The 24,707-nt window shown below is 51.7% G+C and overlaps 1 protein-coding gene across 1 annotated transcript in view; it reads left to right on the top strand.

Moving 5' to 3' along the window:
* Positions 1 to 957: 957 nt before the first annotated feature.
* Positions 958 to 24,707, top strand: part of CRISPLD2 (cysteine rich secretory protein LCCL domain containing 2) — a 65,222-nt gene continuing 41,472 nt past the window's right edge. Inside the window, exons 1-3 of the mRNA XM_037040269.1 lie at positions 958 to 1,102; positions 19,201 to 19,517; positions 22,856 to 22,974. Of these exons, the coding sequence (XP_036896164.1) occupies positions 19,278 to 19,517; positions 22,856 to 22,974 (359 nt within the window). The 5' untranslated portion in view covers positions 958 to 1,102; positions 19,201 to 19,277. The remainder of the gene's footprint in view (positions 1,103 to 19,200; positions 19,518 to 22,855; positions 22,975 to 24,707) is intronic.

The following is a 24,707-nucleotide window of genomic DNA, read 5'->3' as shown; positions in this document are numbered from 1 at the left end:
ACACTATGTGACTGAATGGGGAGCACAGGAAGTCCTTTAGCTCCTCCAGCCTTGGTTTCTTCACCTACCCACATGGTCCTTAGGTTTATATGTTTCTAAGGCTATTTCTTCTGGCTCTAAATTGATTTGTTACAGATGCTAAATGCCTGCAGGCAAAAATGTAGTTAAAACAAGGTTTGAACCTGTGCAGCTGTCCACTAGCTATGGGGACTCCCTTCTCCAGGCCTCAGTCCCCCAGTCTGTGAAATGGGATTATTTCCATCTCACTGGATTGGATAACAAAGATAAAGATGCTTCACCTGGATCACCCCTGGTTTTACTGCCCTCATCCAGTATAATCCTAGTCTTCATTTGCACATTGAGAAGAGAAAAAGAGGGAGGGAAGGAGGGCAGGAGAAAAGGAGGGAGGGGTAGGGAGAGGGAGAGAGAGGAGAGGGAGAGATTAAGTCAGGTGGCAAGAGGGAAGTTTTCTACCCCCGTGCAGAGGATGAGAATAAATTTAGCAAGTTCGTATTTTGCGCCACCGTTTACTTACCCACGCCCTTCCCGTTTTGTTTCTTACAATCCTGGGAGGACACCTCCTTATTCCCATTTTCCAGTTGAGCCGCAGAAATGGGATTTAGTAAATTTGCAAACCCCTGGTGGAAAGTACTTGCCAGGCAACTAGTAAGCGCTCAGTGGAACTGATACTTTTATGGTCAGGATGAGGAAACTGAGTGTGCCCTCCTAGTAGGATGCCGGTGGTCCTGGCCGCTAGCGAGGCTCAAGGGGCTCGAGGGGCACAAGGGGCAGGGAGGGGTGGGGAGGGGCGGGGACGGACCGGGTGAACCAGGGAGGGGCGGGCCCTTAGGGGCGGGGCGGAACGAGGGCCGCTACTGCGCGGCCCTATCAGCTCCGCCAGCCCCATGGGGGCGTGGCCTCCGGGCTAAGGGGCCTCATACAAGAAGAGGCGCATCGAGCCCCGGGATCCACTGCTTCCTCCGGCGGCCCCATTGCCCAGTATCCTGCGACTGTCCTGTCTCGCTGAGCCAGTGCTGCCGCTGCCGCCGCCACCTCCGCTACACAACGCGGGAGACGCCAGCGAGCTGGTGATTGAAACTCTGTAAGTGTGACTTAGATTCCTTTACTCTCTCCAAGCTTTGATCCCTTCCCGTAATCTCCGAGGAGTCGAAGTAACCAGGGCAGATGCCAGCTCTTAGGGCTTACTGTGTGCAAGCACTAAACTGAGAGCCCACTTGCATCTCAGAACTGGGCTCAGCCGCCAGCCGGTTCACAGCGGGAGAAACCGAGACTCTTCCAGGGCAACTCAGTTGCTCAAGACCACAGCCTGGAAGGAAGGGAGCCGGGACTCAAAGCCAGTCTGACTGCAGAGCCTGCTCCTGAAGGCTGTGCACTCTTGCCTTCCTGTGCAGTTAGCTAGCATCTGTTGTGTTTCTGTGTACACGGTCAGCGTCAATCAATGTAAAGCTGATAGTGTGGATGTGGCATGAGTTTGAATTTGTCTACCCACACGTGGATGGCCGGTTCGTTTGCACCAAACCTGCCAGGTAGCCTTCCTCTTCCCATGTTTCAGATGAAGACACTGGGGATTAGAGAGGTGAAGCGAATTGTCCAGGCAGAGCTGGGGCTGAAACCCAGCTCTGCCTGTCTCCAAAGCTCCAGATGGTCGTGGATATGTCTGGACCTGGGGCACCAGAGTTCTTGCAGATTCAGGAACATGTTCCTGGGTATCTTCAACCAGAGTGGAAAGAATTGTGCTCCAAGGTGAGGGCTTGGTTCTGCAGTCCTGGGAAGATGGGCCACCTTCATGTGGGGCAGACCCAGAACCTCCTTTGCCAAGTGGACAGGCTGGGAAGGGTTTAGCTGATGCTTGCTGATTGAAGTCTAACTTGAATCGGGCATCTTTTAGCCAAAAGGTGAGTTGCTGCTCAAGAGAAGCAGATGGGGGCCTGTGCAAATGCCCAGCTTGCTTTGCAACCTAGAGCAGGTTTGTGAGTTTTCACCTTGAACATTTGGGCCCCTTATTCTGGCAGAATAGGGGGAGCTACTGTTTCCAGCTGGGTCAGGGCATCTAGGATCTAGAGACTGACAGGTGAAAGACTAAGGTCCTGTGGAAAAAGACAAAGGACAGGTCTCCTTCCCCAAATAGACTGAAAAGGGACCTTCCAAGGGTTCTTTGTGTTTTGTGCACCTGCTCTTCTGCTTCTGAGCTGGCCGTTTGCATCTGGGGGAGGAGCAGCAGTTGTGGGGGCTGCCCTGCTGGTGTGGCAGGTGTGAGGCCCTGTGCCATGCGCTGTACCTTCATTATTACCCCTAAAACACATCTGGGCAGCAGGCCTCCTGATCCCCATTTCAAAGAGGTAAAGGGCATGTCAGGGTTCCCTAGCTGGCGTGCCATGCTGTCACCCTCAGGTCTGTCTGGCTGCAGGCCCTACACTGAACTGCTCAGTCCTTTAGACAATTCTCTGCCCAGCCACTAACTCCACCTCTGGACCTGACCTTCCACACAAGGTGTCTGAGGTGTTGTTTTGTCTGAGAGGGGTTTCAGGTAAAACCGGTATCAGCAGAATTGATCCCAAGCCCCAAGTTCCCAACCATGTATCCTGGGAGAAGAATAAAGAGGGTCAGTTTCATTTTTATAGTGTCGTAAGATATAGGAGTCGGGGTAGTAATGATAACATTTATAATCATACCAGTCTGACATTTACCCTGCACGTACTATGGGCTAGCAATGCCTAGAGTTTTACACAAATGACCTCACTGAGTTTTTTATGGAATGGGCACTGGCCTGTCCTTCTTTCTACAAGGAGGGAATTTGAGGCTTGGAGTGATGAAAGCATGTATCCAGCATGACACAGCCAGGGCAGGGGAGATCTGCCCTCCTGGCTGGGTCCTGTCCCAGATCCTGGAAGAAAGTACTCATGCAATGGCAAGCCACTTAACTGTCACAGCAGAGCTTGCTGCTGGTCAAGGCTTCCCATATCACTTGGGATCTAGGTCTCTGGCCCGGGTTAGAGGTGGACCTGCAAAGGGGATGCACTGACATGGGGGCTTGGGCTCCACTCTGCTGACAGGTACTGGTGTCAAGGCAGAGAGCCCCGCCCCAGGACCCAGATCCATGCTGGCTCCCGGAGTCCTGCTCCCAGACTGGCGAGAAGTGCCGGCTGGCGGGGGACAGGAATGGAGCCCCTGCAGAAGAGCACGGGGCCTCCAAGAGACCCCACATTTCATCTCCTTCAAAGACTCCACATTGGCTGTCTGGCCTTCGGTCAGTTGCCTTTAGCCAGTTACATTTGAAAACTGGCTTTTAGATGCAGGACCCCCAACACTGACCTCTTCGGCCTTGTGGGAGCTGGAACATTTCTTCTCTCTGTCACCAGGGTAATTTACCATGTATGGGAGGTGCCTCTGTGTCTGCTTGCTCCCGACCTACGAGGCTTTTTCTTTTTTCTTTTGCAAACTCACTGGTTTTTGATCAGTCCCAGATGTGCAAACCCAACATCAGTCAAAGGGGCTGATGGCTTGTCAAGAAAGGAAACTACAACACAGGCGTCATTTTGCTCCATCTTCAGTTCATGGAGCTGAATAGACCCTCAGACCTTTGTGGGGTGGGGGTCCAGAGCCCCTCAGAAAGCCCCAAATGGAGCATGCTTTGTTCTGGGGCAGGGAGGGTTGGGTGGTTGGTAGGGCCAGCCATGCTCCTCCTTGTTTTCCTTGGGGGGAAAAAGGTCTTATGTGGTGAAATATGCAAAGACATAAAGTTGGCCATTTTAACCACTTTAAAGCCTACAGTTCAGGGACATTTAGGACATTCACAGTGCTGTGCAGCCAACACTACTATCTGAGTCCAGAACGTTTTCATCCTCCCAGAAGGAGGCCCCATCCCCATTACAAGGAGTCACTCCCCTTTGTCACCTCCCCAGCCTCTGGCAACCGCTAAGCCACCTCCTGTCTCTATGGATTCACTGTTCTTGACATTTCATATAAATGAAGTCACACATGTGTGGCCTTTTATGTCTGGCTTCTTTCATTTGGTCTGATGTTTTCAAGGTTCATCTGAGTGTTAGAGCTCCGGTCCTTTGGATGGTTCGATAATGTTCTGTTATATTAATGGACCACATTTCACGTATCTATTCTTCCACTGATGAAAGTTTGGATAGTTCCTCCTCCTGCCTATTGTGAATAATGCTGCCATTAACATTTGTGTACATTTTTTTTGTTGTTTTATCACTTAGTTTCAATTGCTTTGGGTCTCTACCAGGAGCGGAATTACCAGGTTACATTAACCTGTTGAGAAACCGTGTTCTCTTCTTGACTCCCTTCTAAAAGAAGCATCAAGTCAGGTCTGCCTCATTTCAGAGTCGGCCAAGGCCCTCTGCCCTGGGCACAGGGAAATCTGGCATCTGGGTGTTCTGGGGGAGGCGTTCCCCCCAGGGTCACAGCAGCAGCAGGCAGAGAAGCCTGACTGAGACGTTGCCCTGGAGGTGCTGTGCTTTGCACAGCAAACAGTCTTTGCACCTGTGGGCACTCGCAGGCAGACACCCCACTTTTCGAGGCTGCGAGGACAGTTTCTCGTGGTTGAGCCTGAAGGAGATTTATCTTCTCTGTTGTCTCAAGTGCTGTGTCAGCTTAGACAGAAGCCACAGATTCAGGAGGGAAAGGAGAGGATTATGCAACTTCTGGGCCATCATTTAAAAAATCGTATAAATTATGAAATCCTACATTTTCGATCTGAATGTCTGGAATGTGCCCCATTAGGAGTGCAGAATGACACTATCTCAGCAGGAAAAAGAATCAAGCTTGTTTCACTTGCAGTCCAGTGGTCCTGGAATTGACCCTGGCCCCAGGTTCTTTTGGATTGGTCAAAGCCCACCCGGAAGTCTCTAGGAGTGGCTACTTGCATCCAGCTGATATCTGCTGAGACTGACTTGGGAAGAGCCTGAGAAATCCTTCTCGAGCAAAGAGGCAGCGTTTTCTGGCAGGGAAAGGTGATCGTGGGTGAGGTGTTTGCAAGGGTGCACCAAGTGGAGGCACTGTGTGTGTGTGTGTGTGTGTGTGTGTGTGTGTGCGCGCGCGCAACGGCCCAGAGGTAGGAAGGGGCCTGACACTCATGGAGGAAGGCAAGAAAGTTCTGTGTGGCTGGAGTTTAAGGGTCAGATTCAGGAGCGTCGAGGGTCTGCCATGCAGGTGCGGTGGGCCCTGCTGAGTTTGGATTCCCTGCTATGGGCTGCGGGGCTTAGGAACAGGGCGGTGTTTTCACTTGAGAACAGATCACTGTGAAATGAGCAGTGTCCCCCAAATTGTGGGGAGTCCATCCCTGCCAGTCTCGTAGGTGACTGAGTGTTAGCACAGACCCAGCAGCAAAGCTCACCAGCCCAGGGGCTGTTCCTTCCTCCCTCTGCCTGTGGCGGGGCCGAGTTTCAGGTGGTAGTCAGTCCCTAATGTTGCTCCCGCACCCACCCCCACCTCCCCTACAACAAAGAGAGCACTTTCTGCAACGGAGCCTCTGGCCAGTTTCAGTACCCAACTGGGAAGTCCTCGCTTGGTTCTGTTTTCATTGTGTTTAATTCTATTCTGGCTCCTGTCCAAAGCGGAGGTGATCAAGTTCTCTGCAAATGGTGGTGATGGAAAGTTACCTCTTTTCTGTAAAAGTTTCTGAGCCCTCAGACTGGGCCAACTTGAACAAAAACACAAAATATGTACTGGCCCGCGTAGACGGTGAAGCTGGATGAGAGTGGGAAGGGGGCGTGCCAAGGACTGAAGATTGGGAAATGCCAGGTTGAGGTGGGGAATGAGATTTGAGCGGCTGTTACTGTCTGGAGCGGTGGTTCTCAAAGTGGGGTTTCACTGAAACTTGGGGGGGATGCACAACAGCCCCCGGGAACTAATTAGAAATGCAGATTCTCAGGCCCCTCCCCAGACTTCCTGAATCAGAAGCTATGGGAGTAGGGCCAGCAATCTGCTTCTAGCACTTTCTGGCAGAAGTAGGTCCGCCAGACCTACTCAAGTGTGAGACCTACTGCCCTAGAAAGCCAATGAAGCCTCGCCCTGGGGCCTGACGCAGGCGGGTGGGGGCACTGGTGAGTGGGGGTAGATGGGAAGCTGTGTGGAAGGTTCTGCTTACAGGACCTAGTATGACCAGACAGAGTCACGTGGCAAGAGTGGAATGAGTGGCCCAGGAGCTAAAATGATCGCCAGGGTCAGAAGCTGGCTGAGAGCCAGCTGTTGGCGTGAGTCTGTACTTCCAGAAGAACGCTCAGCTGGTTGGCACTCTTGCACTGGGCCTGAGCGAGTGTCCTGGGTATTCCAGCACCTTCCTTCAGAGTGTGATTAGTGTCCCTCCATGGCCAGGAGCTTGCAAAGGACATCTGTTTGTAACCCCAAAATGTTCTCTTGGACACCATGAGTCGTTCCCGGGATAACCTTTAAAATATGTCTGCATGTGTATGTATTATCCGCTACCAACCCCTCTCTCCCTCCTGTCCCAGACTGGCTCCCAACACAGCCAGTCTGTTCTCCCAGGGAGAAGCACCCGGCTGCTAAAAACACTGTTTTATTCCCAGAAACCTTCAAGACCTGGGCTTCCCTGGGACTGGAGATATTTTCAGCCTTGGCATCATTGGACAAAGTGCCCTCTCAGACGTGGGATGAACCAGGCCCTGTCTGGGAGAGTCAGTGTCTGGTCCAAGTGGGAGGCCCCAGCCAGCCGCAGGGCTTTATCTGGGCTCCGACTGGAAAGTGCGCTTTGAAGCGCTGTCCTGTCCGAGACCAGGCTCCAGCCTTGTCTTAGTTCTGAGCCCCCTGGGGAGAGAGCCCTTGAGGATTTTCTCTTGCATAATGGTGTTCCCCTTCCAGCCACTCATGCTTCTCCCGATCCATCCTTCAAACAGGAGCCAGAGAGATTTCAAAGTTTTATGTTTTGTGTTAACATTTTATTAAAGTTGAACGTACTAGAGGGGACTGCACACTCACTCCTGCATTGGCAGATACATTTTCTCAAAGTGCACGTGTGCATGCTAGGACCCCAGGTCAGGACCTGGCCAGTCCCCCTGGGGCCTCCCCACAGTGGGTAACCATTTCCGGACCTCTAATAGCATAGACTGGTTTTTCCTGGTTTTGAACTTTGCATAAACAGCACCGTGCGTGTTTAATCACTGGAGTCTGGCTTCTTTAGTTCAGTGTTATGTCTGTGAGCTTTGTCTGCTCGTTGCATGCTGACAGGCTTTCAAAGCATAAATCAGACCCTATCACTATCAGCTTCCTTTTCCCACCGGCATGCTTATTTTTGCTTTTAGAGTAAAATCATGACTTCTCGGTGTAGCCTCTGAGGCCCCTGACCACCTCGCCCTCCCTACCTCTGTGACCCTATTTCTCCCTCTTTCCACTAGCTTTGCCCCTGTCCTGGGTCATGCTGGGACAGTGACCCTCTCTGAGCCTTTGTCCTTACTGTTCCTGCTGCCTTTCCTTTCTTTGAGGTCTCAGCGGGACTCTACTGTCCATCCTGGCCAGAGTGGCCCCACCCCGACCTCTGCTCAACTTCCCCATCCTATTCCCAGGGGTGCTTTCCTCCTGCTGTCTGTCTTTAGTTGCTGCTACATCTCCTTCCCTTCCCAAGAGCGAACTGCCTTGTTCCCTTGCATATCCCAAGGACTCCATGGCCACTTGAAGATTTGCACCAGGAATTTTCATCAGCAAAGCAGTGTGGAGATTCCATAGCCTGGTGCTAGAGAATTTCTGAGCTGGTGCCTTTGAGCTTGGTTTAAAGTCAGAGGTTGTCACTCAACCTGGCCGTTACCACCTAGTACCAGTGAATCATGCAATTCAGGCAGGAGGCTGGTGCCGCCAGCCCTGAAGCCTGGAGCAGAGGTGATCTGCCATACCTGAATTCCCCGGGGGGACAAGGGAAAGAAACAGCCATTAAACACCACTAGGTCTTAGGACTCTGCTGCTGGGCTTTTTAGGACCACTAACTTGGTAATCTTCACATCTTCTCTCCTTCATCTCTGGGGGAAATTCAGGGCTTCAATGTGCCCATTAGGAGTTGGAGACACTGAGAGGTAAAGGGTCTTTCCGTGCAGCTCTACATGGTGGAGTCAGGATTCGAACCCGGGTCTGACCCAATGTCCATGGTTTTCCTCATACCTTCTGGAAGTCCTTGATGTCTTGTCCTTTGGAGATGGCTGTTTCCTGCTGTTCACCTAAAGCTTTGCTGAGAGCGTTGTGCCCAGGAAACATTCATACATTTGTAAGGAAGAAGAAAAGGGCCCAGGAGTTATATGTGAGGTATTTTTTTCAAAAAGATTTTAAAAATCCTTACCTGAGGATATATTTACTGATTTTAGAGAGAGAGGAAGGAGAAGAGAGAGAGAGAAACATCAGTGTGAGAGAAGCATCAATCAGTTGCCTCCCACATGCACCCTGATTGAGGTCAAACCCGCAACCTAGGTACGTGCCCTGCCCAGGGATTGAACCTATAACCTTTTGGTGTATAAGATGCTGCTCCAACCAGTGGAGCCACACTGGCCATGGCTGTGCTGGGAATTCTAAACCCATATTAATTTATTATCCAGTCACTTGAGAGTGGCTTCTTTGATATATTCTTTTGGCTTACATCAAATGCACCTGGTTTTTAGCTTTTGTTTTTGTGGGGGGGGGTTTTTCTGCACAAAAAAGATTATGTGTCTGTTGAATGAGGTTTTTTGTTGTTGTTGTTCAGAATTTTGTATATTCTCTGTGTAGTATTTAAAAAATGGAATGAGTTTGTATATTATACTCGTTCGCTAAGGGCATATCTTCTGCCAAGGGCACAGAAGGAAAGAAGTGCCGTGGGGCGGGCGTTTCTAAGTGGACTGCTGGCCAGTAGTCCAAGCGGACTGCCCTGTCCAGCCCTAATCCTGTGGAGAAGGGTTTAAGGAAAACCGACATGACCGCCTGCCACCCCTACCCTGGGTGTCTGGTACTGACCCAGACACTCTTCCTGGGGGTTTCTGCCCAACCCTGGGATCTGCCCAAGACATGCCTGCTGGGACGTCCTCTTCCCTCCTCCCATCTACCACTCCATTCCTGGAATTTGTGGGTGGTTTGTGGGTACAACTCTGATCTGTGCTTGGCCTCATTCGTATGTCGAGTTCTCCTTTGTGCTTCTGAGGAAGAGCAGAGCCCAAGGCACCCTGGTCTTAGCTGCTGTCCTGTGGGTGGGGTGACTCACTGAGTGAGTTGGGCTGACTTGGGGCTGGAGGTCAGAATAGCCCTGACGTTTTGGGGAACCACTATCTGGGTGAGCCAGGACCGCTAAGCAGATGGAGTGTGGTGGATGCATTGGCACCATCCAAAGGCCGTCTGTGTGACTATGAGCAGGTTGCTTCTCCATTTGAGCCTCAGTCTCCTCATCTGTACAATAGGGCTCATAATCGCAGTGGCCCCATTTGTCTGTGGGGAGGATGAATATGCAATGCTGGGAGTGGAGGCCAGCTGTTTCATCCACACTCATCACTCTTTGGCCGGGTTATTGGGGACGACTGTTCATTGAGCGTTGAATCCCCACTGGGGTTTGAAGTAGAGCAAGCTCAGTGGCCACCAGTGGTGTACCAGGGCTGGCTCCCTAGCTCAAGTTTCAGAAAGGTCATGAGCCAGTTATGTACAACCATCCTTAAACAGTAAATGAAAGAAGTTTACAGTTAAATAGTCATATTTAAAACAAAGGTAATAACCATTCAAGACCCATCATGCCCTGATTTTTCACTGCACTTTACTATTATTATCTCTGCTCTTGAGGTTATTGGTATAGCACAAGTCTTTCCAGAAACTCGTGCTCAGTACCTCATGTTGTGTGCTTCAAATTGGCCACAGTGGGAGTATTTATACCGGGGCAATTGGCAAACACTACAAATAAGGGTGGGCTTAAGATTTTTTTTGAGTGTTGGTTATTAAACATTTACCAGCATACCACTAATTCCAACTCTCAAGAAGCACATAGTCTAGCGGGCGAGGCAAGTAGTACGAACAGATGCAATGCAGGCTGGTGAGTTCCAGGACCTCCAGGGGCAAGTCTGGTCAGCTAAGACCAAGCCTGGAAGGCCATAGTGCTCCATGGCAGCCATGGCACCTGAGCTGGGTCATTGTCATCAGTGTGAATTACCATGTAGATCTGCACAGATGGCTCTGGCCTATCAGTCAACATTAGTGTTCTAGGTCTGATTCATGACATCTTGGAACCTTCTGCCCCATAAGGTGGGAGAAAGTGGCCACAGTTCAAGCCATGTGCTGAATACAGTATGTTTTATTTTATTTTTAAATATGTTTTATTGATTATGCTATTACAATTGGCCTAATTTATCCCCTTCCCCCCCCTCCACCTCATACCCCCCCATTCCCTCTGGAAATCTCCTCCCTTGGTTCATATCCATGGGTCATGCATATAAGTACTTTGGCTACTCCATTTCCTGTTATCAATGTCCCCGTCTATTCTGTACCTACCAATCTGTACTTTTTAATCCCTGTGCTGTTTTTCCCTTCTCTTCCTTCCCCCTCCCAACTGATAACCCTCCAATTGATCTCCATGTCTATGATTCTGTTTCTGTTCTTCTGGTTTGCTTAGTTTTTTAAAATTCAATTGTTGATAGTTGTGAATTATTGGCATTTTAATGTTCATGATTTTGATCTTCTTTTTCTTAAGTAAGTCCCTTTAACATTTCATATAATAAGGGCTTGGTGATGATGAACTCCTTTAGCTTGACCTTCTCTGGGAAGCCCTTTATCTGCCCTTTGATTCTAAGTGATAGCTTTGATGGATAGAGTAATCTTGGTTGTAGTCCTTGCTTTTCATCACTTTGAATACTTCTTGCCAGTCCCTTCTTGCCTGGAAAGTTTCTATTGAGAAATCAGCTGATAATCTTATGGGAACTCCTTTGAGGGTAACTGTTTTTCTCTTGCTGCTTTTAAGACTCTTTATCTTTAACCTTTGGCATTTGAATTATGATGTGTTGTGATGTGGTCCTCTTTGTGTCTATCTTGTTTGGCATTCTCTGTGCTTCCTGGACTTGTATGTCTATTTCCTTCACCGAATTAGGGAAGTTTTCTTTCGTTGTTTTTTTCAAATAGGTTTTTAATTTCTTGCTCTTTCTCTTTTCCTTCTGGCACCCCTGTGATTCAAATGTTGGTATGCTTGAAGTTTTCCCAGAGGCTCCTTAGCCTATTCTCATTTTTTTTTCTTGTTGTTCTGATTGAATGTTTTTTCTCCTTATGTTCCAAATCATTGAGTTGGTTCTTGGCTTCATCCACTCCACTGTTGATTCCCTGTATATTTTTCTTTATTTCACTTAGTGTAAACTTTATGTCTGCCCGGATTTTTTTTTTTATGCTGTTGAAGTACCCAATGAGTTCCTTGAGCATCCTAATAACCCGTGTTTTGAACTCTGTCTTATAGATTGCTTATCTCCATTTTGTTTAGTTCTTTTTTTGGAGTTCTGTTCTGTTCTTTTATTTGGGCCATGTTTCTTTGTCTCCTCATTTTGGAAGCCTCTCTGGGTTTGTTTCTGTGTGTTAGGTAGAGCTGCTTTGACTCCCTGTCTTAGTAGTGTGCCCTATTGTAGAAGAGTGTACCAGTAAGTTGGGTGGGGTTGGGTCTTAGGTAGTCACCAGGGTGGGGCAACCTGTGTGAACCAGATTGGTGGAGTTTCTTATATGGTGTTCCAGATCTGTGGCTCTGTGTGGGGGAGGGCTCAGAAAGGAGACAATGGCTGTGGCCTGGCCTCTGGGGTTTTGTCCAGGAGGAGGCTGTTCCCTGGCACTTGCCTTGATGCTAGACACTTCAGTTTCTCCCCACATGCCACTGGTGCTCTTTCAGCTGCTACCTCAGTTCTGGAGCCCAGAGGGAGTGAGTCTGTGTAAGTCCTAAGTTTATTGTGGGCCCTCTGAGAGGAGATACCTGAGAATCCTACAGTTTCTTTCATTGCTCTACCCTGCACTGGTTTTTACAGCCAGAAGTTATGAGAATGTATCTCCCTGGTTCTGGGACCCTAGACTGGGTCACCTGGTGTGGGGCTGGGACCCTTTGCTCCCAAGGTATACCTCCCAATTTTTATCCACCACATGTGGGTGTGGTAACACCCGTTCCATGTCTCCATGTCTCTGCCCCTCCTACCCATCTGGACGAATGTACTTCTTTAATTCCTTGGTTGTCAGACTTCCATATAGCTTAATTTGCTGATAATTCTGGATGATGGTTGTTTCATAGTTCAGTTGTCATTTTTCCTGTGGTTGGGCAAGGAGGCCAACTGTGTTTACCTATGCCTCCATCTTTGACAAAAAGTCCCTCAAGTATGTTTTAAATTTAGGAGAGGGTTCTTCCCCCTCCTCCTTAAACAGACATTTATTAGGATTTTTAAAAGTTAGAGCTCATCTCAAGGCTAAGGCGAGGCTTTGAAGTAACATGGTGAAGAGAGAAGAGCCTTGTTTACTGCATTCCCCATTGTTAACACCAGCCTTCTGAGAGTCCCTCCAAACTACGTGTCTGCAGAGCATTTAGCAGCAGCATCATTACTGTAATAGCTAACACTGTGGAGTTGTACCCTACATAGCTAACATGGTCATGTTTACTCCGTCCTTCATTCCTTACTCCATAGCTCATCCCTAGACCCTAACCTGCCCCTCCCCTGGCCCAGCCTGGGTGGATTAATAATCCAAGCTCACTGGTGAAGATTCAGCTGAAGAGTCACTACCTCCCCGATGCCTTCTGGAGCTTAATCATGCCTGTAGATCTGCTGGTCTGGTTTGCCAATGTCTGACAAGTCCTATAATTCCCTTCTACCTTATAGATACGTATGCTGGAGCCCAGAGGAGCTACATGCCATGTCCAGGGACATTGCCCCTCCGTAGCTACATAAAACCAGTGAGGGGCAGTGTCACAAATTAAACCCAGATTTCTATTCCCCGAGAGCCCAAGCTTCAGGCTGTAATAAAGAAGCCAACATCACATGTATTTTTTATACAGCTCTTCTGATCTGGGGAGGAGGAGGAGAGCCACACATGCATTCTATGAATATTTATTGAACACCAACTTGGCAGACACGGGTGATTCAACCGTGAATGAGCCTGACAGGTCTGCAGACGTGAATAAGCAGTGATCCCAGAGTTGAGTCTTAACTGAGGAGCAGGAATTAAGCTGCCTAGCCTGGGCCAGCAGGGGGGGGGGGTGGAGGGTAGCTCAGGTTCATAGGATGAGCTGTGGGAACAGCATGTGCAAAAGTGGGGAGTTTGGCACAGCTTCGGAGCCAATGGCTGACAGACTCAGTCCTAAGATTCATTTTTCTGGCAGACTTTCCTAAACACAGGCAAAGGGTGAGATGACACATCGAACTTAAGCAAACCATGTGCCCTTTCTCTCACTCGTTCTTGCGGGCTGAGTTTGGCGGCAGCATCTCCCAGGAAGTGACCATCAAGGAGACCCCTTGCTAGATCGGGAACCTAGGGATCTGCTGACCGCCATGGATCCACAGAGCCTTGGCCAGAGGAGGGGCGGTAGTAGCAGGTTGAAAGTTCCCCAAGCTTTCAGAAAGACTTGGTTCCATTAGCTGCACAACCTCACAAATACCAGGCAGGTCTCCTGGACTGAGTTTTATTTTCTGTAAAATGGGGTTGAAAGCAAAAACCTCCCTGAGAGATCAAAGCCCAGAGAAGCTTCAGGCCACACTGCATTAATTTAACTCCTGTGACTTTCATCACCAGGCTTGGGTCTCCCTATCAACCCTGGGGTTTGAAAGCTTTGTAGGTCCCTCCCCACCTCTCCAGTGGCCTGTGTCTGGTGTGTTCCCATGAGACCTCGCTGACTTTACCATATTTGTGGTCTGCCTAATCATGCCGGAAGACCTATTAGGCTCAGTTTTGCAACTTTGGCAAAGAAGGACATCTTTCAGACAGCATTTCTGCCACATGGTAGAGCCATCCACAGCAGATGTTTCAAGCTGTTGGTAAGAGGCCAGGGGTGACAGAGCTGAAGAGGGCTCCTCTAGAAAACACCTACCTCTTAAGCCACTTTGGCAACCCTGGGAGAATTGGGGAGCGAGAGCACAGAGCCAAAGGTGTGGGCCTCACTGTCTGGGTGTGATGTATGAGCTCCTCCAGGATGTTGGGAAAACAGCCGGAACCCCAGCAGCTGGAGAGTGCTCTGCACGGAGCACCGATCAACACCAGGGCATCCGAGGTCAGCTGGTCACATGTGAGTCAAAGGCACATCGGCAGGTGGAGATTGGAGGTGTGTCAAGCCCAATAACAGGATCATATTTTGGTGAAATGTCACCATGATGTAAAGGTTTCAGTCCCATAGGGGTGACACATTGGTGCCTTCTCATCCACAGAGCCACCATTTGATCCCAAGGGGGCCAGTGCCTCAGCTCCGCCGAACCCAGCAGTCTTGCCCTCAAGGAGGCAGAGGAGGGCAGAGAAGATTGCAGAGGGAGACGGGGTTGTTGGTGGGGGCTCTCCCCTTCGTGGGTGGTGACAGGAAATCCGTGGGGCGGCAGTAAGAAAGGGCTGGGAAGTCAGATGAAGCTGTGTTCCACCCTGGATGGAATCTTGGGTGGGTTTCTTAAACAACAGAGGCCTCAGGCTCCTCCCCTATAAAATGGGAGAGTGGAACCCAAACCTCTGGGTCCCTGGGATGTGAATTGAGAAATGCAGTCACTGGCACACAGTAGGTCTCCCACAGTGTAAGCCCCCGCCACCTTCCCTGGGGGGAGCACGTGCTTGTCATTGGAAAGCTTCTGGCAGCCTTGGGCAGTGTGTATGTCTCATCTGTAGGAAGTTTTTGTTTTTTATTGTAATGGAAAAGGGACCGAAGTACTTTGGCCCTAAGTTCTGAATGAGCTGTTTGGGCGGCAGAGGCCGAATGGTCTGAGCAGGCAACGGTGCTGGCATTGCCCGTAAAGTGGGCCCGGCCAGTGTGCTTGCTGCTTTGACAGAGCACCGACTGTCACTGCCAGGTCCCGGCCAGAGCCTTGCCTCAGCCTCCTGCCTCCCAATTTGCCTCTCTGTTGCCACCTTGCCTCCTTCCAGATGGTGCCCAGCGGGGTTTTCGGAACATACCCCTGTTCACCCACTTATCTGATGCACGTATCAGTGTGGTAGGGCTGCCATGACCCAGGGTTGCAGACTTGTGTGGCTTAAAGAACAAAGCCTCACGGCTCTGGAGGCTGAAGGCTGAGATCAAAGTGTCAGCAGGGCTGGTTCCCTCTAAGGCCTTTCTCCTCGGCTCGGCTCGTAGACAGCCGTCTTCTCCCAGTGTCCTCACGTGGTGTTCCCTCCGTGTGTGTCTGTGTCCTAATCTCCTCTTCTTATAAGGACAGCAGTTGTATTGGATTAGAGCCCACCCCTGCGACCTCATTTAACTCAATCACATCCTTAAAGGACTGATCTCCAAATACAGTCACATTCTGAGATGCTAAGAGTTGGAGCTTCCACATATGAATTCAGGAGAGACACACACACCCAGCCCAGAGCCCTGGGCTGGTTCCCCTGTATCAGCACCATGCTGGGCTCTGGGAATGCAGAGGTGAGTGAGACACAAGCCCTATTATTGCTGTGATTCTGCTTAAATCTTCAGCGTTCTGCCTAGACTTAGCAGAAGCATCAAGACCTGGGCCTTGCCCCTCACCAACATGGACCCCCAGACACCCTAAGCTCCATTCAGGCCAACCCACTTTCAGACTCAACAGAATACTGGACACGCCACCCAGCATGGGGCTGCAAATGGGGTGACCCAGGGCAAGCCTGTGTTTCCCAGGCCAGTGATTGGTGCAGAGCAGAGAAGGTCACGAAGAAACTCTTTCTCTTCTCTCCTTTCATGGTGTTTTCTCCCAATGGGAAGTTCTAGGAAACCTCTTGGTTCTCCAAACTCTAGCTAGGGCTTTATCAGTTCTCTTTGGAACCTTCCAGGGAAGGACCAGTCTATAGGCCCTGGAATGTGGGGCTTCTTTAATATTCAGTGCGAAGATGGCTTCGCTTTGGAATAAGATCACTCTTGTTCAAGGGAACAGGTCAGAAGGATGCACTTGGGACTTGCAGTTGTTTCATGGCCCTATCATGCGTCGGCACCTTGCTTTGTTTTGAAGTGAGTAAGTGCAAAGGGCAGGGTGCGTTCACCACCTGGGCCCAGACTTAGAGGACACTCCCTTTGGCTACAGCTTTGCAGTTTGTGCCAACGCAGCCTGTCTACCTACCTAATGTGAACAAAAGTTGACACTTCCAAATGTGTTTGAGATTTTAAAGTAGAAATAGCATATTAAAGAGAAACATGAAGTCCCTCACATTCTCCTTCCCAGTTCCACTGCCCTCACCCTGGAGTCAACCACCACCACGAAGTTGTTCTGATCCAGTCCTGGATTTACCAGACAAACACACACATACACAAACGTGTGCAAACACGAAGATACATGTGTGTGAGACATGTGTGTGAGTATGTGTATGTAATATATGCACGTAACATATACATATAGATGTTTGTATATACATGTACACATATGTCCAAAATATACAAAATATGATTTCCATGTTTAATAATATATATAAATAGTACAATTAGCATAATACCCTCCAACTTGCTTTTTTAACCCAACACAGTATTTGAGTTTTATGCTGATACCCACATAGCTCTAGCTCATCCCTTTTACCTGCTGTATAATGTTCTACTGCATGACTACCCCACGACTTATTTACTGGTTATCCCTACTGATAACCGTTTGAGTTGTGCCCATTGGCAGTATAAATGAAACCCAGGTTTTAGGCTAGCTGAGCCACAGTTGAGTTATATAAGCAGTTCGCATTTCATGTTTGCGGGTGCCCTGCCCTTCCAGCTGTGTCAGCAGCGTAAAGAGCAAATTGAGTGTGGCCGTGATGTGAGAGTGGACGCTTTGTGATGTCAGTCCTCGCTTATTCCGTCTCCAGTCTTGATCCAGCGTCAGTGTGTTTGGCATTGCTTCCAGCATGGCCTTCCACAGCTGAGAAATGCTCATATATGGTGTATGACTAACCTGAGAAAGAAATCAGGGATCCCGGGGGGTTCTGCATTGCTGGTTTGGTTCCCAGTGGGGCGAGTGGGCACGCAGAAGTCCTGCCCGCCGTCCCTGGGGCCCTGCCCCAAAAGGAACCCGGTGGGAGGGAGGCCACATGCGGCCCATGCCAGAGAGCCCGGCCTCCCCTCTGGAGAGCGGCTATTTTTATCTGAAGCGCCGGCTCGGTCAGGACCCTGGAGAGTTTCCAGGGTCGGAGAGGGGAATTGCCTCTTTCCCATAACTCCTTGGCTCCGCCCTGCCTCCTGGGATTCCTGGTTCTGCGTGTTCAGGCTGCTTGTCCCCTCCCTGCCCCACTCTGCGTTTGCCCCTGAGGATGTCCTCCCCTGGCTGCCATCTTTTGGTCCCAGCCAGCTGGGTGAGCACTGATTATCACTAATGTGGGTGCAGACCAGGATCGAACCTCCCAGGGTTCAGAGTGGGTCAACATGGAGGCCTGGCTGCCACCCTTCCCACCCAGGGGCTCCTTCCTCCAGCTCCCTGTCATGTCTTAAGTCATCCCTGCCCCACGGGGTGGGGACTGTGGCTTTTCTTGCCTGTCTCCTCAGGGTCGAACACAAAATCAGTGCCCAATAACGGTCATCGGGTGACTGACTGACTCTCCCTTGGGCGTAAAGGAGAGGTGGGGGACGTAAATGAACACACTCGAGCCTGCCTGGGCCAGGTGACAGCCAGGAGGAGGACCACAGTCAGTAGCCCTTTAGTGGAGGTGAGACCCCTCAGAGCTGTCATACCTGGGTTCCAGTGCCTACCAGGTCAGAGCCTTGGGCCCGTGGTGTCACCACTCCAGGCCTCAGCTTTTGCACCTGTAAAACGGGAGTGATGACAGGCTGACCACTGACTTGTCCTGGGATTGGGGACGATGTGAACGATGTGGTCGGCCCACGTAGATACCCAGGAAGGATTTTTAGAAGGAACAAAATGCATAGCGGAAATTCATCTAATACCAGCCCTCGGAATACTCAAGTTAGGTGTATTGAAAGACTAATGCAGCTCTCCCTCAGATGAACACCAGGGAAGGAAGTTTAGTGAGAGGATTATGGGGAAAGGACTGTAGAGCAAAGGCAAGGAAGGGCCATGGAGACCCTTGGTGAGTACTAAAAGTGAGAGTGCTTTCTGTCCTGTAGTCGGCACCAGGGACTTCTGAGCCGGTGAATCCCACCAATGCGACCCATAGCCCTGACGGATGTCAGGGCTGGGGTTCCGGGGAAGCCCTTCGGGAAGAACGGCTCCAAGATGAGGCCACCCTCTTCTTCTGTCCCCTCACACTGCTGGTGGCTTTGTCAACCGACAGGAAGTAAAGTAACCATCCTGATGCGTTCGTTGGGTGCTGATTACCCATGCGGACCGCTACCTCAGTAGCCAAAGGGAAAGCGCCTGCCAATGTCTGGAACAGGTTCATCGTCAGACAGGAGCTGGCGAAGGGAGGCCACATGCTTGGTTGGTGAGTGGGTTTGCCAGGCAGGCTCGAGGGGGACACTGGGGGACACGGCCCCCCCTTGGAGGTCTTCCTTCTTTCCCCTGTCACTTCCTCCAAGAATTAAGTCAACAGGTGCCTTGTACTCAGCCGAGCACACAGCTCGGTGGGTCCCTGGCTGGGGCCGGTGAGGAGCTGGAGTGTGTGAAAACTGTGGGGGCGGGGCCAGTGGCTGGGATAAAGGAGCCTTGCGCTGCCATGGGTCTGGGGATGCGTGTTAACCACGTTAGGTAAACTGAGTCTCATTTCATGGGGACCAGGAAGTTGGCTACCAACGTTTGTTCAGGGCAGATCCTTCAGGGATGTGAAATGACCGTACCAATGTCCTTTGGGAGCAGGGAACAGAACCTAACTCAGGCCGTAGGCCCACCTGAGTCCTGAATGAGTAGAAACGCTGGCTCAAAATGACAAAACATGGTGATGAGAGAAACGGGGTCCAGGAGAGACTGTGCCAAGATGTCCTTTGTGGAGTCCAGCAGCCAGCCTCACTGGAAGCCCTTCCTGAGAGTGGGACTTTTGTTACTGAGCTCCTGTGAGCCTCAGTTTCCACATCTGCGAAGTGGGAAGAATGTTGCCTACTCCATTCACTGCTGAAGCCAACACGAGAGCTGGTCTAATGATGGCTGATGTTTTCTCCTGCTGCCCTCTGCTTTCTTTCAGAGCTCCCGAGCGCCCAGTTCTGCCCCAGGAGCCCAGGCTGCCCGTCACTCTCCTGTTCTTGCTGCCAAAGAGAAGCCATGAGCTGCGCCCTGAATGGCCTCATCCCCTTGGGGCTGCTGCTGCTGGTCTGTGGGGCCCACGGCTTTTTCCTACCCAACGTCACACGCTTAGAGAAGCTGCTCAGCAAGTACCAGCAGGACGAGCCCCAGGCCCGGGTCCGCAGGGCCATCCCCAGGTCGGACCAGGAGGAGATCCTCATGCTGCACAATAAACTGCGGGGCCAAGTGTACCCTCCAGCCTCCAACATGGAGTACATGGTGAGTGCTGGCACCCCCACCGGGGCGGGAGGCCTGCGCTCTGTCTGTCCTGTCCGCAGTCACTGGGCGTGGGGCAGGCTTGGGGGCTTCGGTGGCAGAGGGCCCCTTCCCCCTGTTATTGACCCCCCACCAAAACAGCACCCGTGAGTTCTCCAGCAGAGACTGCTTCGTGGCCAGCTCCCCGTGGCACCCCCTTGGAGCTCAGCCCCAGAACCAGCCCTAAGCCTTGCCCCAGGCCCTCTGGGAGGTGGGGTCAGAGTGTCTCAAGAGCTGGGCTCTGCCACCTCCTAGTGGTGTGGCCTGGACATCAGCCAGTCTGAACCTCAGTTTCCACCTTGAGGGCATGTCCTATCACAGTTCTTGTGACAACGGAGCACAGACCCCCTTCAATAGCACCTTCTCCATGAGAAGCGAGTGTGGCCAAGTCTGAGATAAGGTGTCTGTCAGAAAGGAAAAGACACAGAGGGCCTGTGGCGCGGGGGTGCTCTCTGAACCTGGAGAAATCCCACTGAGGAACAGAGGGGGCAGCCTGCTCTGTCAGGTCCAGATCTCCAGCCCTGTCTTTGTTCATGTGTTTCCATCCCCATCAGTACCGGTTCTCATCCCCCAGGCCCAGGAAGTGGGTGGGGTATTTTGCCCATTTAATGAGTCAGGAAACTGAGGGCCAAGGCCACATGGCTGGCAGTGCTGGAGCCAGATTCAAACCTGGGTCCAGCTGACGCCAGGACCTGTGCCCCCAGCCACCACTCTGTACCCAATGAAGACCCCTCCCACCAGTTACCATGTGTTTCAACCCCATCTGCCCATCCTGTTCTGGTCTCACCTTGATGAATGGGACAGCCTCAGCCAGGGAGGCGGGGGTTGCCGCCCCTCATTCTGAATCCTGCCGTCATATTATGCTCCTGAATCTTCATTTTTTTCCACTCTTTCTCTGGCTCAGGAGCTTCTAGGACCCTCTGTGGCCAGGATGAAGCCTGGGTGCTGCTTGCCTAGCATCCGAGGCTTCTAGCAGCAGCCCCGTCTGTCTTCATGAACTGTTTCCCTCCCTCCCCTAGGCCAGAGAGGTCTTTTGGGTGCCCTCCGATGATACTGTGTGGGGGTGGCCACCGCCCTCTCCTCCCCGAGAGCCCTTTCCCGCCATTGTTTTCCTTGTCCAGCTCCTCTGCAGCCCGCCCCACCTGCCACACTCCTCTCTGTCCCCTGCACTCAGCTGTCCCTTTTCACATGTCCCTTTACCCATGCCCAGTGCCCTTGCATGGGTAGCAGTCATGGTTGGGGAATATCCCATGTGTCTCTGAGCCCCTCACTGTCCCTGCATGTGCTCACACTAGGCAGCCCGTCACCAGCCGTAGGGCAGAAGAATGGGCCACTCTCCTGGGCAGAGCCCTGCAAGTAAGACTTTGGGAACGCGTGACAAAACATTCTTTTTTTCCCTTAAGAAAATTGTCCAGGCATTTATTCCAAAGGGGCTGTGCTACTTTTAGGAGGACGAAGGGGCACCCTTTCAAAATGCATGGGCAACTTATGGAGACCTTTTCAGGGTTAAGGTTGTAGGAAATTGGGGGAGGTTTCCTTGCAGCTTTGGGAAGAGACTTCTTCCCCGTCTTTCCCTGGACATGATGGTCTGGCCTTGGTCTCCATGGGGAAAGAACAGTCTGTGCCTTTCTCCACACGGGTCATCCTGCACCCTGTGCCATTCCACCCCAAGGCCCGCGTGGTGCCCCTAGGGAGTGGGTATTTTCCCAGCCCGAAGCTCACGGAACCCCAAACCTGCAGGGTCCTGGCTGCCTCCCACTTCTGCTGGAACAGGTGGGTGTCTGCTGGTCTTTTCCTGGCAACACTGAGCTTATCAAGAGGTTGTACGAATGACTGGGACAAGCAAAGGGAGCGTAGATGGGCAGCAGGCAAGCTTGGGCCTCCGGGACAGCCGTGATGAGCTTGTTTACTTCCCTGTGTTTACTTCGTGGTATTTCAGAATTAGAGTTGAGATCTGGGTCCTTAAATCTAAATAGCCTGCCTGTCAGGGAAACTGAGCCTTCAGGGTCATTGTCAGGGTCACCTCCATGCAGGGCCATTCAGCAGGGAAGGCGGTCAAGGCTCAGCCCCTCCACCCCAGCTTCTCAGGCCCAGTGTTGACCCCTCCCCACCCCGTTCAGGCTTTGCTTGAATGTTGGAAAGAGATCCCAGGCATCAGTAGCCCAGGGCTCGGTGGGCACAAAAGGTGCGTGCTGTCGGCGGGGTGGGGGGTGGAGGTGATGAGTGTGAACATACCTCTAGGTCCACTGCAGTTCAGTGGGGGAGGTGGGTCGGGGTGTGAAGCAGGTCCCCGGGGGCTGTGCCCAAGGGTAGGACCTGCCCTGGAGTGTTGAGCAGTCTTGGTTATCTTGCTGGGAAGAGGCAGCAGGGCAGAAGGAGGAGAGGGAAACAGGCAGCTTCATGACACTCCATCCTGGGGTCTCACAGCTGATTCAACCAGCCCCCTATTCCTGGATGGGTCCTGGGGCTCTGCCCAGACAGCCTGTCATTGGCACCTACTGTGCGCTGGAGGCTGGGGCTACCCAGAGCGGGGGCTGCCCCCGCCTGCATGTGAGCTGGAGCATCTGCCCAGTGACTCTGGGAGGAGGCGTCGCAGCAGCTGGTCTGCCGTCGGCTCCACGGGCCGCTTGGCATCTGTTCCTCCGCCGAAGAGAAATGACCCCGCTTGCTTTGTTCTCTCCACGTGTTCTTTCCTGAGGAGTTATGTGTGTTCCCTGGGTCAGCTGGGAGGCGGGACCGGCTGCAGAGCTGTTTTCAGATTCTTTGGCCCAGCCCCCTGCCCAAGGCCCCTGATTTGGGGTGGGCATGACGCCAGAGGGGAGCAGTACCAGGCAAGGTGAAAGCATTTATTGCTACTTATTTTTTTAAATAATGGTAAAATATACATAACATAAAATTTCCCATCTTACCCATTTTTAAATACACCGTTCCGTAGCATTAAGTGCATTCGCACTGGTATGTACCCATCACCACCATCCATCTCCAGGACTTACACGTCCTCCCATTTCACAGGTGAAGAGACCGAGACTGAGAGGACAGGGGCTCACCAAGGTCACTGGCAAGTTAGAGGCGAACAGGAGCTCTGAGGATGGCCTTGGAGACAGGCTCCTCTGAGTTCTTGGCCTACCTGCCACTTCCCACTTGCTGAGCTAGGGGCTCAGCCGTTGTATGCCCATGGCCCAGTGCCACAGGAGCTGAACCCAGCCCCGGGTCTATCAGGAGCCACAGAGGGAGGCAACAGCATTTTTGGTCCTTATGCCCGTCCTTGACTCTGAAGGTGCTCGCTTCTCTTCCCCCTGCAGACCTGGGATGAAGAGCTGGCGAGGTCGGCGGCAGCGTGGGCCCATGAGTGCATCTGGGAGCACGGGCCCACCAGTCTGCTGGTGTCCATCGGGCAGAACCTGGCCGTCCACTGGGGCAGGTAAGAGCCGTGTGGTCCCTTTGACTTGTGAACTGGCTGCCAAGGCTGAGCACCTACTGTGTGCTGGACTTGGTGCTCAATGTCCATTATCACATTTAGCCCTCATGATCACCCACTAAGAGATAGTGAACTCCTGTGTCATTTACGGATGGGGAAACTGAGGCTCTTTGCCCAAGAACACTTCCAAGTTATTTGCGAAATGGGTGTGAGCCTGGGTGCCAACTCCAGACACTGAGCATTCACTCGGGGTTTCTAGGCTGTGAGTTTTCCATTCCATTTCCTTGAAAGGGTTCGTGAGTCAGTCGCAGCTGGACAGGAAGGAGCTGGCTGGGCAAGCTGGGAGGGTGGGAATGTTTGCTCCTTTAAGTGGCGGGTTAGTACTCTCTTCATCCCAGCATGTCTGGGTTCTGCTCATTCTTTAAGGCCCAGCCAGGTCCCACCTCGTGGGCAGGTGTCCCTCTTCCCCTTCTCGTGTGACCAGAGTGGGGCTTGTTCACGCCACTGAACCTCTGAGGCCTCCTGGCCTGGCAGCACCTTTGTCCCTTTGCCTGTGGGAGGCACTAGACAGTGGTCAGTTAAATGTCATTGCCTGGCCTTCCCCGAAGTCAACTGGGCCATATACCCACGCAGCCTGCCTGGCTGAAAGTCCCCTCCGGCCTCGAGGCTCATTTCATCAGAGGAGGTAGAGAAGATGTCCTTTGACCAGTTAAGACTTACTGACCCGCAGTCAGTGAGCTGTGCCCACAAGTCCTCTGAATCGGGGCCCAGTGGTGGCCAGGGTCTCAGGGGCCACTTTCTTTTTGTCCTGTTTGTCGGAGAGTTGGACTGGACTTGAAATATCCCCTCAGAATACAGGTCAGGGTTTGCTCGACTCTAACCCAGATGTCTCCCAGCTCTTGACGTTTGGAGTTGAGTCTGGCCACGAGCAGCTGCACCTCCCGTAGGGCAGTTCCTTTTCAGGACCACACCTGAGCTGGGGTCACGACGGATCGAAAGAGATACGACTTCATAGAAGCAAACTGACACAGTATTTTTTTTTCCTCTGGTGAATTCTGCTTTTTATAAAATCAGTCTACAATAGCATGAAACGAAACTGTCTGTGGGGGAAGAAATCCATCATTCCACTGTCCTGGTTCCCCCGCTCTCATTTTCTGGGCTCCTGTGTAGCATTTGGCTGTGGGCCGGCATATTTTTACATAGTTGTAACCGTGGCCAGGACAGCTTTTAATTCATTTTTTTCCTTCTCATATAATACCAAACAGTTTTTCTATTACATAGTCATCGTGGTTATCATCCCATAAAGGATGCCTATGGGTTATTGAGTGGACAGGCCAGAATGTAGTCATTCTGTCCATGGAGCCTGCTTTTTTTGTTGTCGTTGGCTCGTTTGAATTATTTGACCAGGATAACTCTGAGGAGTGGCACTGATGCGACACCAGGGTTTCCCCTTCTGGGTGAGCACGGCTGACTGGCTCTCCTGCAGAGGCCCCCATTCGCAGGGCCCCTGCCTGTCCTGAAGCTCTGAGCTTCTTCCCCAAGCTGGCTGCGGGCAGACAGGCCGTCTCCCTGGCCGCGTCACTGACCACTGCCACTCACTCTGGGCCCTGTCAGTGATTGTGACAAGCCCTCGGAGTGCCCATTCACCACAGCGCTCTTCGGCAGGGCCAGTCCCCCTTGCCGCCTTTCTCTGTACTAAAACCGCTTTGTTTACACTTACTAGTGAGGGCGACCTG

The sequence above is a fragment of the Sturnira hondurensis genome, unplaced genomic scaffold (assembly GCF_014824575.4).
Source record: "Sturnira hondurensis isolate 20B ecotype Veracruz unplaced genomic scaffold, ASM1482457v3 Scaffold0002597, whole genome shotgun sequence".
In the NCBI taxonomy this organism is placed as follows: domain Eukaryota; kingdom Metazoa; phylum Chordata; class Mammalia; order Chiroptera; family Phyllostomidae; genus Sturnira; species Sturnira hondurensis.
Note: the sequence above shows the minus strand (reverse complement) of the source record. Positions and strands in the feature narration are given on the sequence as shown.